This window comes from Acomys minous (genome assembly GCF_964271855.1).
Source record: "Acomys minous genome assembly, chromosome: 13".
Lineage (NCBI taxonomy): Eukaryota > Metazoa > Chordata > Mammalia > Rodentia > Muridae > Acomys > Acomys minous.
The window spans coordinates 55,746,549-55,763,861 of NC_140495.1; the positions used below are offsets into that span (position 1 = coordinate 55,746,549).

The 17,313-nt window shown below is 47.0% G+C and overlaps 1 protein-coding gene across 2 annotated transcripts in view; it reads left to right on the plus strand.

The window, feature by feature from the left end:
• Nucleotides 1-8,377, plus strand: part of LONRF2 (LON peptidase N-terminal domain and ring finger 2) — a 39,300-nt gene extending 30,923 nt beyond the window's left edge. For both annotated transcript variants that reach the window (XM_084754124.1, XM_084754125.1), the window contains exons 11-12: nt 1,974-2,123; nt 4,854-8,377. In XM_084754124.1, coding sequence (XP_084610250.1) covers nt 1,974-2,123; nt 4,854-5,048 — 345 coding nt within the window. In that variant the 3' untranslated portion in view covers nt 5,049-8,377. The remainder of the gene's footprint in view (nt 1-1,973; nt 2,124-4,853) is intronic.
• The last annotated feature ends 8,936 nt before the right edge of the window (nt 8,378-17,313 follow it).

The window sequence follows — 17,313 nt, forward strand, 5'->3', positions numbered from 1 at the left end:
ACTGCTGCTCTGACGTCGTGGGGTGACTCTCACAGACATGCCGAGTCAGGGAACCAGACGCATAGGGGTGATGCACACTACAGAGTTAGTTACTCTACCCAGACAGCAGGCAAATAGGTCATCCCTTGCACATGTCCAGGAACAGGAAAAGCATGTTCTGGAGACAGAGGGCGGAGCATAGAGGGTGGACTTTGTACCTGACTGGGACAGAGGTTAGGGGTCTCTCTGGGTTATAGGAATGCTCTCTGTCTAGTTTGGGGTGGAGGGCATGATGGCTACACAGCCTTGTACAGGTGACAAAATTCCTTGAGCCTAACAAGATATGGGTAGGGGTTGTATATAACTTATAATGCAATTAAAAACACTTAGTAGGAAGAATTACTTTGAATTATTGTTTCCCTCTTTTAAATTGTTGGTGGAAATCTGAAATGCGGGTACAAATGCGTGTACCCTCTCACATCACACTAAGAGTCACACTGGAGACATGGGCACATGCTCATTGCAGTGGAGTCACACCCAGGGCACTGGTTCTGCCAATCCAGCTGCTGTGTCTGGTGCTTGTGGCCCAGGAGCCTCAGAGATCAAAGGGAGACAGGGGAGCCCAACTTTCACACCGGGTTAGTCTTAGGCAAAGACTGGTCCAATGTGGAAGTCCCGGTGCCGGTGCCGGTGCTTGTTCCTGGACTGGCGGCAGGTCTGAGGTGGCGTCATTTGTGTTGCTGCGGATAACACCTTATTTTTAATGGTGTTAAAACTGACCTTAAAAGCTGCTTATGATGGTTTTTTTGTTTGTTTGGTTGGTTGGTTTGGTTTTTGGTATTTGGGGACAAGGCTTCTCTGTATAGCCTTGGCTGTCCTGGAACTCACTCTGTAGACCAGGCTGGCCTCAAACTCCCAAGTGCTGGGGTTAAAGGTGTGAGCCACCACTGCCCGGCACAGCTGCTTATGATGTAATTTTTAAAGAAAATCCTTGTTGCCAATGAATGTTGATCTGTGTAAGTCAAACCAAGGATGGTTCTGTTTATTACAATTTCTGTGGGTTTTTGTAGCTGCTAGAATTTTCCTATCCAGACAAGACCTGGATGGTTTATTCTGCTTTTTGAGGCTGTGATCCTGGCTGACATGGACATGTGAGAGCCAGTGGTGACGCCAAACAAGTCCTGCTCTGCTGGGCCAGCCTAAGCAGGGCTAGGGGAGAGCTGAACGGTCGGCCGGACAGTGTGGAGTTCCAGAAGCCAGGTGTGGCACAGCAGTGGGGCTGATGTCGTGGCTGCGGCGCTGCTCCAGCAGGTCCCCTGGAGTGTGGTTTGTAAAATGCTGGACTCCGACTTCTCGTTCTCTTCCTGAAAAACTATCCAGAAAAAATAATGCCTAAGAAAAAAATACCTTGTTTATATTTATTTGTTACTTTGTGTGCAGGTGTGCAAACACATACCACACACCACAGTGTGCATGTGGAGGTCAGAGTACAACTTGCAGAAGTCTGTAATTTTCTTCTACCATGTGGGTTCTGGGGATCAAACTGAGGGATCCCCAGATCTGGGGATCAACGAGATCATTCGTGTTGCACATTTGTACTTACTCAGCCTTCTTGCTGGTTCCTTTGCATACATATTTGTATTACTGACATTTTAAAGATAAAATGTCAGGATAGTCAAAATATCCTTATATGTATATGACTAAATAATTTATGATATATCAGATCCATAGTTTGTACTCATTAAAAATTATTTGTAATATTAAATATGTGCTCACATTAGAGTCTTAAGAGAAAAATCAGAATGCAGTCGGTAGCTCTCAGATATGTTAAAAAGCACAAAATTTCAATACCAAACATGTCATTTTGTGGAATAGTAGTGAGTTAGTGAAGGAATAGATGATGTCACAAATCCACTTAGCTGTCGGAGGTCGCGGGTGTGCGGAGACCTGTGTCTGCCTGAATTACTAAACTGTCCATCACCGTCTCTGGCCAGGTGGAAGGGCCGGAGTATGAAGAGCTCGCTGCCCTGCACGATTCTGTTTACCAGCAGTCCGTCTCCTGGTTTGCTTCTCTCCAGGACCACATGAAAAAACAAATCCTAAGCCATTTTGGGTCCATGCCAGACAGGGAACCTGAGCCGCAGGTATGTTTTTCTTCTTTCTCTCTTCATGCTGCTATTTCCTGCAATAAGGTGGCCAGACTCATCATTCTGATGGGAAGGCCAGAAGCCCAGCACTGTCTTCCACCGTGAGTGTGGCCAGCGCGGGCACTAGCTGCTCCGAGAAGACTGAATGCGGCAGCCTGTGCCCTGTGTAGCAGACAAATAGTAAGTTTTCTAGCCATACAGGGAGATCGAAACAAAAATAGTTGCATTGCCAAGAACACTGCCAAAAAACATCTGGGCGCCGCCAATTTCGCCTGTAATCCCAGCACTCAGGGAGGCAGAGGCAGGCAGATCGCTGTGAGTTCTAGACCAGCTAAGCAAAGAAAAGAACACATCACGCTTTATATCTAACATTGCCTTGCACATACCAAGCAAGATGTTGACTACGTGAAGAGGAAACCCCACAGTCCTCATACCTCAGAAGCCCTCATTCCTTGTTGACTGTCTGAATTGCAGAAGTCATACACTTCCAGGTCACAGTTCAGCACTGACAGAAACCAAGGCCAGGGCTCAAGCAGGAACTGAATGCTGACCCTCGCTCACCTGCTCAGGCCCCGCCGCTTTCCTTGTATAATCCAGGGCGCCTGCCTAGGGATGGTGCCACCCACGGTGGGCTGGGCCCAACTACACCAATTACCCATCAAGACAGTCCTTCTTAGACATGGCCCGTCTGATTTAGGAAATCACTCAGTTGTGCCCCCGTCAGATGATGCTAGCCTGTGTCACGTGACAGCTGAAGCTAACTAGGATCATTAAAAAAATATCAATAAATACATTTTGGCGTTGGATTAGGACAGGATTTTCAGCACTTTCTGAAATAGCCCTAAACATATAGTATTTCTATGAAAGTGTCATCCTCACCATTGGTAATTATGTAAATTCAGAATATCATTTGGTTCAGAAAAACACTGAAGATGCTGATGTCCTTCAGTATTGCATACTCAGCCAAGACTTATATTTATGTAAAAAAGCAATCATGCCTATCTAATAAGTGTTGAATTTACTTTAATCTTTAATAAATGGTACCATTATATGTATATAAGAGAATTGTTTAAGAATAAATGTATTTGTATTTTATTAGTAGTAAATGTTCACTCTATGTTAGTAGATGCAGAGTACCTCTGTGCCCAGAGCTGTAAAACATTCTTAGTTTTAAAATGTCATGGGTGGAAAAGGTTTAGGAAGCAGTCCTTTAGTTTCGAAAATCACCTGGAAGTCCTACCCCTTCGTGCCCTTTTCCCACTGTACCGCACCTCAGATTCAAAAAGGAAAGTAACTAGACTAACCAATTCTAATTAATCTCTAATTGGCGGGTGGACCTGTTTCCTATCCCTGCTGTGGCACTGTCACTTGACAATACTGCTAGATTCCCCTTCAGTTGTAGGGTTCAGAAGCCAGGCAGGAGTTTCACTTGACAAGGCCATGGCAGTACACATTGCCCTCTGGTGGTTGTAGGAGGCAGTACGCCTCGCTCCTGGCTTCAACTCCTGAAGTGCTAGCCTTCCTTGGCATTGTTAAAACAGTTTTAGCCCTTTGTTCTTATGTCCCATATCACTGCCCCCACCTCACTCCCAGGCCACAGACTACGGAGGACCCACGTGGCTACACTGGTCCACTAGGATAATCTCCTCATTGTAATAATTTGGTCACATATTCAAAGTCCCCCCATTACCACATACAGTGGCATAGTCACAGGACTAAGGAATTAACACGGAGACCCTTGGAGGCCGTTTTTTTTGTTTTGTTTTGTTTTTTGTTTTTGTTTTTTTGCCAACAACAGGGATTCCACTTAAGGAAGGATTTGTTTTGTGAGGTGCTTCTCACTATGTATGCTGTCTGTTTCTCCTGTGCTGTGGGATAAGGGAAGGAGAGAGCTTGGATCCCGCAGTGTTTCCCCGGCATCGGGGTCACAGGTCACCTCTGGAGGGCAGGCCAGGACACCGTTTGGGCTTTAGCTGATGGATTATCTATATCTAACCCTCCAGTGAATTGTCCAGGTCTAGGGCCGCTGGAGTCCAGTCCTCCCAGCTCCTGGTGGGCACCCACTTACAAGGAACAGAGGAGAATGCAAACCTTGTGAGCAGACAGCATCAGGAGGAACAGAAGTCAGCTGAGAAATCAGCTTTTGCTTAGAGCTCAATCCAGATGCTTGTTTGACGGTGTGAAACAAAGGCAGCGTGCTCATGGACACGTTGCACCTAAACAAAACTTACACACGTTATCCCTCCTCGTATAAACTCGTGATAGTTGCCACGTGTGGGTGCGCACATGCGTATTATACATACGTTGCCACGTTGGCTTTAACACCAACTTAATCGTGGCACTCAAACGTGCCCAGACACTTTTGGCCTTTATAATATCATGCTTTAGCTAACCCACTCAGAATTGAAAAAGCAATAGCATACAACATTGGTACCTGGGGGTAAAATGTGTGATCTTTCTTTCTGGTGGGTGTATCTGGTTAGCTGGAGACTTGGGAGGCCAGAGGCAACTAGTTCGTGGAGTTTCCCTGTGGAGCAAGTTTCTCTCTGTAAGCTCCTCCTTCTGGGTCCTCTCGTTTCACCTTTGAACACGTGGCTCATATTCAACAGGAACTCTGCATTTTGGGAACCTAGCGAATTGTGACCCAGCCCTATACACAGAAGGCGACATTCTTGCCCTGACTTGTTATGGCCATTAATTTTCTTCTTCCCCTCACGTCTTTCACAGAGCAATTCCAGCGGCCCTGCCTGGTCCTGGTGGGTTCTGGCCGTGCTGCCGTTGGAACGAAAGGCTCAGCTGGCCATCCTCGGCATGGCCTCCTTGAAAGAGCGTCTGCTCGCCATCCGGCGAATATTAGTCATCATCACACGCAAGATGAACAGTCGCCAGGAGCTGGCTAACAACACAGAGAGAGATAATTGATTTTTCCTCTACACTAAGGCTGCTGGAAGCCAAGTGCCCACCCTCTTCACCCCACTTTGTAAAATTGTGTCAATAAGGTGTTAAGTGGGACATTTGCCGAATACTGATTATCGCAGATATTAGGAGTCTTGCCTGCCGGACCCTGACACCATACAAGATTGACCTGAGTTCAAGTGGAAGGTGTCGCTGGGAAACCCCTAAGGGAATCTCTTCAAAGCAGATGCAGCTAAGTACCAGCATGGGACACACACACGGTTGACATGTGACTTAGGTGTCAAAAGTGATTACATTTCTAGCTGGCATCTTGGCATGACAGATGGGAAACATGTGTGCCTGTGACTAGACGGTAAGTGGGAAGCCACGTTTTCAAGTGGACACAGGCATGTTAGGATACAAGCAAGCCAAAAGTGGACTTCAGCTCTGTGTGTTGCCGTGAACTTGTTTGCAAAATTAAGGAATGGGATCGCTGTCCAGTCCTTATGCAAGAAGCAGTCGGTGCTGGGCAGAGCCGTGTTTCTGTTTCATGTCCTGCTGTAATTCCAGGTGTTGTAAATTGCATGTTGTAGTTAAATACCCGAGGTTGTATCTCACATATAGAAAAGTTTGAGAATTGCAGGCATTTTGAGACTGTATATTCATCAGCATTCCAGAAGAGTGATCAAAAATGAGTTTAAACTGTGTGTGCATTGGGATGTCAGGCATATAGCCAAACTTGTATTTTAAACAAAGTTCTGTCTTTATTCAGCTGCGGATCCCCCCCCCCCCCAGATAATAATAGGTGTAGCCCCGACCTGCAGTGCATGTTGGGAATTATCAGTTGGAATAACCCAGTTCCTGCCGTCCAGAGCAGCTGGTGCAGATAACCTGCTGCTCAGGCTGAAGGTGAGCATCCTGCCTGTCAAGACCCTGCTGAGCAAATCTCAGCGACAAGCTCTGCTTTATTCACCCAAGCTGTGTGGGGGCTTAGTTTAAATGTATACTTTATGATACAAAATGCTGATGGTTTATCAGTGCGCCTAGCATTTTATTAGAAAGGCCTATGATCAAAGGCCTATGATAGTGTATCTTACTGCTCTCTTCAGTAACAAGGTTCAGCCTCACCGCGCCGCTTAGAGCACAGCACCTTCTTATTTACTATGACTCTTCCATGTCACCTCAAAGAGGGACTAAAAGCCCAACCGGCAAGCTGTTCCATAAATTAAGACGTCATCTCTCTTTGGCATTTATGACATCATCTGCCTGCTTAACAAAACTGCAACCCTCGCGGCAGAAATCCTTTACTAGAATTTACTCGTGAAAATTAATGGGTTTTGATTTATTCTCTTTCTTCTTTGGAAAGAAAACATAGTAATTTGTATTGTTACCCTTTCTGTTTGGAAGTGTCTAGTGTGTGATCGTGGCTTCTCCAGGACTCTTCTAGATGTTCGGTGTCTGTGCTGAGTTAGTGTTTGAGAGATTTCGCTTTTGCCCGCTGACTTGTTAAGTCTTGTAACTTGTTGCTTTCCTGGCCTCAGAGCCACTGTGCTGTTTACCCTGAGCTGTCTGCCGCTTTAGTCTTCTCATCCTCGGTGTGCTTATGCAGCCCATGCAACAATGGTGCAAAGGAGGGTAATCGAGGTTTTGGGGATTCGGTGCCAGAAGGAATGTGGTACGGCTGCTGTGTGCTCCATTGCCCAGCACACTACTGCCCGCTGTGCTGAGGTAGACCAGTACTCCCTGGGACTTTTAGGGGAATCCGGTTATTGGACTATTTCTGCAGCACAAAGATTAATGCAATGCCACCATGGCACTCAGCCAAGTCGGGGTCATTCTCTCTCAAGTTTATAAATGTGAGTGAGTGATGGATGCCACTGAGAAAAAAAAAACCTTGTTGTTCCAGTAGATGTGTAAAACCTTGTTTGCAGAGTTACGGACAGCTCCAAAGCTCATGTGCGAGCCGTGTAGCTGTGTAAGACGCCTCCTGGTTTGCTGCTATCCCTATGACAAACTTGGGCAAGCTCTTCGGTCCGAGCCAACTTAGAATTTAGAGTTCCTTTCTCTGTTGTTCATACTGAGCTGCGGCAGCATACGCTTTTCCCGGTGGTTTCCTTCCGAGTCTCTGGCATAAGATTTGTGAACATGAAGTGCCCACTCCAGATCACGCAATGAAGAAGTTCATCCATCAGCAGACCAGATGCTGAGCTCGGCCAGCCATGGCCCTTCCTTCCCCCACAAGTGGTTATAAGCAGCAGGGTTTACTACATTTCCCACGATGCTGTTTGACTGTAGAGCATACAAGAAAAGCCCATTCCCCAAACCTGACTGAGAAGAGGCCTCTACCCTCTGTGGCTGCTCCTGCTTTCAGTTAGGACGTCCCTTAACTACCCATCAAGGCCGAGTACACAGTGCACAGTGGTCCTCAGCTCCCTCCACGCAGTACCTAAAAACTCCTGTTTCCTGCCGGGTGTGGTGGTGCACGCCTTTAATCCCAGCGCTCAGGAGGCAGAGGCAGGCGGATCACTGTGAGTTCGAGGCCAGCCTGGTCTACAAAGCGAGTCTAGGACAGCCAAGGCTACACAGAGAAACCTTGCCTCAAAAAATAAATAAATAAATAAAAATAAAAAAGTAAAAAATAAAACAGAACAAACCCAAAAACAACAAAACCCCTGTTTCAGGATGGCTATGCTCATGAACAAGGAACATGAGAGGTCTGGTGGGACTTGGAAGCTCAAGAGCTGGGGCTGATTACAAAGCCAGCTTCATCTGGCCAAAAGCTGCTCATCTCTGCTTGCAAGGCCAAGGCTCCTGGTGAGTTCCTACAAGAGCGAGGCTGTTAAGGACTTGAGTCAGCCCATATTTCACAAAATCCAAAAGGACATTTTGCTTAACCTTTCCTTGTAGGCCAAAGGAAACTCAAATAGTTTTTAATTTTCTGAGGTAAGAAAGAAATTCACAGAGCCATCGGATTAGCCCCTCGCTAGTATTTTTTTTTCCCCTTCAACACTGATGCTTTTCCATTGGAGCATATTGGCATTCTGTAAATCACTCTAAGTCTCTAAGTGATAAACTGAGTCATTTTTACAGCCTTCTTCAGTAAGAGAGCACAGCAAGAGACCAGCTGTGCACTGGAATCACAGAGCAGCCAGCCAGTGCAGTCCCTGGGAAAACAGGAAACACCTGTGGTAGACCTCTGCACTGTGGTCCAGGTGTGCTGGTGGCCTTTCTGAGTAAAGGCAAGTGGAAATGACTTTCTTTGTGCGGATGTTTAGGTGACGTGCCCCCTGTAGACGCTGCTGTTTGAACACTTGATCTGTACTTGGTACCACTATTCGGCCGATGGGTTTGAGACTACAGGAAAGCTAAGTGTTGTGGTTTTCTGACCTATCCACAGGTTTCCACCCTCACGCATTTGGCCCCCTACTGGTCAGACACAAATGTTGTGGGGAGTGTTACGTATAAGGGAAGTCACTGTAGTGTCTCCTATAATGGAGACGGCCCTTGCTTTGTCTGAGGAGTTTAGTCTGTTTGGACTTCTGCAGACCGCACACTGGCACTCTCCTGTGACAAAAGAAAGCCCTCCTAAGCATTGGGAATGCAACAGTCAGACGCGAGAGACTTGAGCCCCACCTGGACCAACTTCTGCCTGTAGAGACGGACAGTTCTGATTTGGGGAAGGCAGGCAACACTGGCTGTTTCGCCTTCTAAATAAAAACTCATGTGACCCTTTAGTTTGAAGAATAAGTCTTGCCCTCACAAGTTCTCTCACAGTGGGTCACACGGGAAACAGGGTGTCTTCTTCTAAACTTAGCCCCACTTTCAACGAGACAGTCAGAGACGGAGACCATGACTTGAATCCTCCACCTCAGAAAAGACCGTTTTACTCCAGGGGCCCACTGACTTATTATTGATTTAGAGTTTTGCTGAATTAAATGACTGCAGTATCCACCAGCATGGGCTATGAGGTTGTGCTGGGTAGTTTTATGCCAACATGACACAAGCTAGAGGCAACTGCGAGGAGGCAACCCCCACCGAGAAAAATGCCTCCGTATGATCCAGCCGTAAGGCATTTTCTTAATCAGTGACTGATGGGGAAGGGCCCAGCCCATGGTGGGTGGTGCCATCCCAGACTGGTGGTCCTGGGTTCTATGAGAAAGCAGGCCAAGCAAGCCAGTGAGAAGCACCTCCCTCCATGGCCTCTGCATCAGCTCCTGCCCTGTTTGGGATCCTGTCCTGACTCCTTTGATGATGGACTGTGGGTGTGGAAGGGTAAGCCAAATAAACCCTTTCCTCCCATCTTGCTTTTGGCGGTGCCGGCTCATCACAGCAACAGAAACCCAAGCTAAGACAGGTGCCTCATATATTTTTCCTTCTGTTTGCTCAAGTATTACTAAGGAACGTTGTCCTGGAAAAATCTCATAGAGCCCCATTAATGTGGACAGTTGGTGTTTATTGTAGGCTGCCTGTAGGGAGAAAACATTCTAGTGCGAAGAAAAGAGGTGATTGGCAGGTTGATGTGAAAGGGGGGAGGGGTGCATCTGCAGCAAAGTCAGACACCTACCCAGAGGAAGAGAATTCCTCACCCTGTGTACTTCCACCTTTGGCTGGCTGGCTTGCTTGCTCATTTATTTATTTATTTATTTATTTATTTATTTATTTACTTACTTACTTACTTACTTACTTTCTTACTTTTAAATTTTTATTCACCCTTGGTTTAAGTAAGAACAGGAAAGTCACTCTAGTTTCCCACTGACCCTGTAATTATAGCTGAAAGGTGTAAAAAAAACTGTCACCGGGCTTCGCTTTCTGTTTCTTAACTGCTAAATCAAGACCCAGGACCGGGGCGACTTACAAATAAGGTAGTTGATTCCCTTCCGGTTCCTGCAGGAAATATCCTTGATTCATTTTTAGTTCAGAGGACTGCACCATGTTTGAGTGAGTCTGTAGTGTGTCTGTAATCTGAAAGTGACTCATCCTTTTCTTTGCCTACAAGCTGTGTAATGGAGCAGTTTTCTCAGGAAAACTTCAGGGGGTTGGTTTAGAAGGCTTTCAGTAATTTCCCCAGTGCCCCTGGTCCTCCCCTTGGAGAGGTTTTGATGAAATGGTTTTGAACATTCTTGAATTCTGTTTTGTTCCTGTCATCCGTTCTCAGGCTTTGTCAGGCCTCCCGAGCGGGAGACTATGAAGTGTGTGTGCATCTTGGTGTCTTGAATCTCTGCTTTGTCAGGCTCTGCTGGGGTCTCCGTTGTTTACAGCACTGTTTTACCATGGCAAGGTTGTTCCTTGACCACCGTACCTCTCGTACAGCTGGTATGCCCTGGCAAGCTGTTGTCCACTGAGCTTTGGAAAACAAGGTTAATAGGCAGTTGGGAAAGCTACATATGCACACCTCATTCATTTAGGATGCTACATGTTGTTAGTAATTTACTTTGTACTGTGAAATGAGTGTCACCAATTAAGAATTGTGGGTAATTTTTGTTTTATTTAGAGCAGGTTCAAACAAGTTAAATTATGATTTTTGTAGTGATAGATATTCATATGATATGGAGTATTCACCCAGCTTCGCTTTTGCTTCCTGTTTAAGATTGGGGGCAAAGATGTTAGTAGCAACATGTGGCGTTTGTAGTTTCTTACACAGTTTTAAATGTTGCAGTGTTTACTTCATTGTATTCTTTTCCTGTTCTCTGTTAAGTGACTGAAACTGTGTATCTAACGTGTTTTTTTGGAATAAATAAAACTTACAGTGTTGTAAATGTTTTCAATACATATCACTCCCAGACAACAATGGAAATGACTAACTATGTGATCAGATTAGAGTGTAGGATGTTGAATTCCCTCTCTGGCATGGTTCTTCTGGCTGAAAAGACTAGAAATATATCATTCCATGAAGCCATGCTTCCTAGGAAGCTCTGGGGGCGTTTCTCCCGCCTCCTTCAGCCATCCCTCACTTGCATTGGCTCTGAGGCAAAGGTCTTGAAGCTCCTGTTCGTTAGCATGTGGCCTTCTGCTCTCTAGTGCTCTGATGGCCTTCTCCGTGAAGAATACATTGTTTACTTGATTACACCTGCAAACACAGTACTTTCAGATAAGGGTATTGTGTTGGGTTTGTTTGTTTGTTCTATAAATTTGCCTCAAGCTAGAGTCATTGAGAAGGGGAAGCCTCAATTAAGAAATTGCCCACATCAGAGTGCTGTGTGGTAAGCAAATGGATGAGATACTGGAAAACCTAATCTGCTATGGGTGGTTCCACCTCCAGCCTGGTGGTCTTGGGGTTTATAAGAAACCTAGGTCAGCAGGCCGTGGGCAGCAGGCCGTGGGCAGCAGGCCGTGGGCAGCAAGCCTCCTGACTGGTTTCTGCTTCAGCGCCTGCCTCCAGTCCTGCTTCAGCTGTCCTCAGTGATGGACTGTGACCTGGAGGCCAGATAAGGCCTTTCCTTTCTGAGTAGCTTCTGCCAATGATGTTTTATCACAATGGTAGAAAAGCTAACTTAGACAGCCACATTCACAGATTCTGTTTTGACATCGATATTGGAGACACGCTAATCAACATGGTAGAGCTGTGGACTCAGTCCAGTTTACTCAGTAGTAGAAAAACAAGGGGATGGGCTTTCATCACAAACAAGCAAACAAAAACCCTATTGGGTTGAGATGTATTTCAATGGTAGAATTCGTGCCTACATACACAGGACCTGATTGATCCCCAAGACCACATGAACTGGATAAGGTGGGCGAGTGTGATTCAAGGATTGTGGGTAATCCTGGGAAGTATGGGTAATCCCAGGGATTGTGGGTAACCCTGGGAAGTGTGGCTAATTCCCACACTTGAGACATGGGGTAGATCAGACTCATACTTAAGTACATACTGAGTTCAAAGCCAGCCTGGGGTGGGTGAGACCCTGAGTAAAAAGATAAAAACAACAGCAAAAAAGAAAAACCCAAAACTGAAATTCTAAACTGAGCTTTTCTGTTTCGTTTTGTTTTTAATGGGTAGAACAGGAGAGGAGCATTTCACAATGAAAAGAATTCGAAATGGCAAATCCAGAGCTTACTATGACAATTAAACTTATTTGGAATTTTAAAAGCAGTAAGTTGAAAAACCACATAGCATAGTTGTCACAAAAATAAGCCTTTTCATGTACACTGCCAGACACTCTCCTCGTCTCCATTTTCCTGCATGCTCTGGTCACTTCTTCCAATAACAACCTTTTTTTCCCTTTTTCTCACTTTTCTAGATAATTGTTCTCCTTACTTTAAAGTTTTAATGTACATTAATGACCTAAAAGTATATGTCAAAAATGGGTTTTCTTATATCATTTTTCTATGGCAAGTTTCTAAAGAAAGAGTGGGAGTTAGTGTGGCTGAAAGGCCAGCTACTGTGGAAGCCAAAGCAGGGGGACAGCAGGTTCAAGGCCCCCGCCTGGAGGGTAGCAGGTTCAAGGCCCCCGCCTGGAAGTACAGCTCAGTGATGGAGTCCTTGTGTGGCACATAGAAGATTCCTGGCTGTAGCATCCATTGTGTTCCTTTTTCTGTACAAGCATTGGACTCCGGAACGTTCCTGGATTTCTCAGCGGTCCTTCAGCACTGTGCGGTGAAGCTTTCTGTGGCACGACTGTCCTTTCGGCTGTGATGCTGTCTCACCAGGTCACTGTTAGCCACCAGTGCTTCTTAGTCACATTCCCAGCCGCATCCTAAGTGCTTATCTTATGGAACTCTATTTTAACCCACGACTTTTCACCTGTAAAGCTGCCACTCCCAGCCCTGTGATCGGCCTCGGAGTCCTGTCCTGGACTTCCCTCCAGCACAGTGCGCACATCAATAGGCTGAGGCTGAATCTGGTAAAAAAAACAACCAAATATGTGGAATGCCCAACTTGCCCACCAGCCAGTGTGTGCTCAGTCTGACTGTCAAATTGGCGTGTCTAGAGAGAAAGGCTGGCAGAGACCCCCTCCCACCACCCCCCCTTTTAGCTTCCTGAGGTCCAAGTGTATCAGTCAAGATGGGTCACATTGCACTGCTGCCGTAACAAACATTTCTGACATCTCAGGGCCCTCGGTGGCAAAGGTTTATTTGTTCATTTATTTTCACTAATATGACATGTTTATCTTTGATAGGCACCTGTGATGCGGGTCTATACATCACAGATGAGAGGCTGTTTGTCCAGTCTGTTTGTCCTGGCTGCTGGAAGTCTTTGTTAGCACATGGCTTTTAGCTGTCAGAGACTCTTCATGGGCCTACCTCACGCAAGCCACTCCGTTTCTCAGACAGCTCCAGTTCACTGACAGATCTCAGTGACAGCATCTAACTATGTCAGACACATACAGGATGCCCAGTTAGTACTGGACTGTGTGAGCTCAGCTGAGACTGTAGCTGCAGCTGCCAGACACTGGACTTCCTGTGCCCAGCTCCTTCTTATAAATGAACCTCTGAAGAAAGCAGAATTTCCTTTTGAGCCCCCTACCATGAAGAAAGAACACCGTATCTTGTAGATAGACCTAGAAGTATTGTCCGGCCTATGTGCCAGGTGAAATAAAGAGCTAACACTGTGCCTTAGGCCCTGAGCAGAAGAGGGCTCTGTGCCAGGTCCAGAGAGTAGCGTGTAAATCCCTGACACTTGTGTCATATAGCCAGACAGAGCTTGGACTCAGAGATATCGCTGGTCAGCGCTAGGGGTGTTACTGTGTCCCAGGATGTCATTTCTCAGAGCTGTGCCTTTGTGGAGGCCATGAAATTAAATGAGGCCATTAGGTAGAACTTAATTCAATATTACTTGTGTCCTTATAAGAAAAGGAAATTTGGAAATGCATCTTTGTATGGATAGAAATGGAGAAAATGGCCATGTGCAAGCCAAGGTGAGAGGCTCCAGAAAAACCCAACTCTGATGATGCCGTGATCTTACAGATCCAGTTTACAGTGGTGAGAAAATAAATTGCATTAGTGTCAGCCGTGGTTTAGAAAGCTGGTATCACACATCACAGAACTACATGAAGTGTCCATGGAGCCATTCCTCCCCGGATGAGCCAGGTCCTGGCACACACACCAAGTCATCCATGGCATGTGACAGCCAAGAGTCCATCTGAAGATGGAGGAGGGACACCTGGAATAGTTCACAGGCAGGCCCAGCTGACCCAGCCACCACACAAACGGGACCCACACTTCTATGGACCAGTGCCTCTTACCACTTCGTACCCATGTTGGGTCGGGGATTCCATGAGACCAGATGGCAAGAAGAAAACGGCCAACCTTAGTTCATGATCAGGTAGATCGGTGTAGGTTGGTGACCTAAATGGTTGTGGCCCCAGATAGCCGCAATCAAGAGTAGTCATGAAACAACTGTGTGGGACAAGCCTCACAGCAGGCAGAACTGTTTATCCATTTTGTAGGTGAGGGAAAGCAGGGCCAAGTCAGAATGTAGTCGGATCCACTGGCGGCACCAGATAGCTTGTCTGGCGTTAGGAGTTTTAGGGACAGTTTTGGGACAGGGTGGTCTGACGCAGAGGCGTGCTGGGCATCTGGAGGCAACAGATGAGAATGACAACTGTCATGGTCCGTGTTCCCTAGAGGCCATCCTCCACAGAAGATGTGCCTCGTGACCGGATAGGCAAGATGACTCAGCCGGCCTTCGTCACTAGCCACCCTAGTGCTGGCCCAGTGGTGGGAGAGATGGAGGCTATGAAAGGGCCCGATGGTTCCGGCGTTCATTTGCCCAAATTAGCATAAGTAGTGCTCTAGAGATCTCCAATCTGCCCTAACAGGCAAGACTGAGCTTGGAACAAACTGATGGTACTGGAGCCTGCTCACCCAATAAAAGTCATTGCCACATTCAGCTAGAAATATATACCCTTGGGGCTGGAGAGATGGCTCAGAGGTTAAGAGGACTGGCTTTTCTTCCAAAGGTCCTGAGCTCAATTCCCAGCAACCACATGGTGGCTCACAACCATCTATATAATGTAATCTGGTGCCTTCTTCTGGCATGCAGGCACACATGCTGGCAGAATACCATATACACAATAAAGAAATATTTAAAAAAAAAAAAAAAGAAATATATATACTTGCCTGTCCTGACTACAGATCTCTTCAGAAGTGCCACCAGAGTGCTCCCAAAATGCCTGACTGTTTGGCGTTGGATATCTTCCTTACAGGATAACGGTATGAGACCTGGCTGGAACCAGGGGACTACACCTTGTGAACCATCCCACCTCACAGTCTGTGTGTCCTGTTTAAGGGCACAGGGCCAACTCAGAGACTCAAGACCAGAATGCCCCTCTCCCGGATGCAGGAGGCACTTAGACTCAATCAACCTTACATAGCACTGTGTCCCCATAGAAAAGAACCCAAGGGTCTGAGGACCAAGGAGTGATGCCTCTAACTTCCAGAAACCACCTGGAGCATTTATGTTTCCCATGGCTCCAGTGCAAGCATTTGCGATCAAAACACCTGACCTTCAAGGGAGACATCTGTCTTGAAAGCATGACACAAAATTAATTGAATCACACAGTGCAGTTTCAATATGAGCACTTACGGATGGCCAGAAACAGTTGCCCTCCTGTTGAGGGAGGTGGTGTCTGACCAGGAACAGGTAGTGTGGAGGGAGTTGACTCCTGAGATGTCTCTTGTTCGATGTGGATGGTGATTGCCAAGCGTAGTCACTGTAGCCAAGTAGAGGCCTACCTGGAGGGTGAGGTGCTCACACCTCTCAGCAAAGCCCTTGGGACTAGCTGAGACATAGCTGAGGGCAAGGACAGACCGGATGGTGTGGGTGGGAACTGTGGGGCACCAGCTGTAGCCCTAGGTACAGGAACATAGTCAAAGATATTGGCATCCAATCACCCCCCCCCTCATGCCCCATTCCCCCGAGCCCCCCCTTCCCCACCCTGCTTCTATCATTTTCTCTTTCTACAGTCCTAGAAACCAGACGCAGAAATTCCTGCATGACTGGGTACCTGTTCTGGTGAGCCATGTACCCCCACCCACCCTCCTTAAATTTCCCCTAAGAAAACAAGTCACCGGGCATCTTGCAAGAGATGCTGCTGGAATCCACACTTGGCAGCAAGCCAGAGAGACTCCGCATGGACTGCGGCTAGCACATGGATGCGCCGCCTGGGCCCTTGGAACTACTCGCTGCTTGATGGCCGCTGGCCATGCTGTCTGTATGCAGGCCCCTGCTCTCTGCTCCTGTGAGAGCTGCCTGAGCAACAGAGAGTGGCCTCTCCAGTGGCCATTTTACTCCCTGAGTAGCTCACATCTGCTACTACTGATCAATACGGGTCTATAAAGGCTGGGCTCTGCCTGACACAGGCCATCACTGGGGGACTGTTCTGGCTGTTGAGGTTATTGATGGTCTGGCACTGTGACTTGGCTGTTCTCTTGACCCTTCCCTCCTCCCTCTCTCTACCATCAGTGTCAGTTCCAGGGGCTGCCCTTAATGGCCATTCTGCTTTTCATGTGCAACACTTTCCATGGCTATGGAATGCACAGGCTGTAGACGGTGCTGAGAACAAAAGATAGCATCAGTTGGAGGCCTATCTTGTGGCCGCATCAGAAGTGGAGGGGTATTGACCACTAAAGACTGACCGGGGGATAACCAAAGGCAGTGTGCACTTCCCTTAGTGAATGTTATACCCTCAAACCCAGGCACTGGTGAGCAAACAGGGAAGCTCTTCCCATGCTTTCATGTTCCTCATGGCATAGACTGAAAGAGACCTGTGCTTTGTCTGGATGAGCTGACTGAACAAGTGGGTGAAACAACGCCCTCTCGAAAGGTTGCCCATGTCCTAGGACCGATCTCATGATCCCCTTATGACTAAATCATGTTCCTGCAAATCCACGTGTTGACAGCCTACCTCCCAGGGACTTAGGATGTAGCTATAGAGAGATGGGACTTTAAATGTGGTTAAGATAACTGAGGTTAAGTAGGATCATGGCTGTGGGCTCTAGTCCAGCCACTTGTGTCCCTGTAAGAAGAGAGAGCCATCAGGGATGCCAGACCAGAAGAAAGGCCACATGAGCTGCCATTGGTGAGCCAAGGAGGCACCTCCGGACCATTCCAGAACTGTTCAAATGAGTATCTCCTGCTTAAGCCAGCCAGGCTAAGATATTTTCTTACAGAATTCAAAGCAGTCTACTACATCTTAAGAAAGAGATGTTTTGTTTTGTTTTGTTTTCTCCAAGACAGGTTTCTCTGTGTAGCCTTGACTGTCCTGGACTCGCTTTGTAGACCAGGCTGGCCTGGAACTCACAGCGATCTGCCCTCCTCTGCCTCCCCAGTGCTGAGATTACCACCACCGCCAGG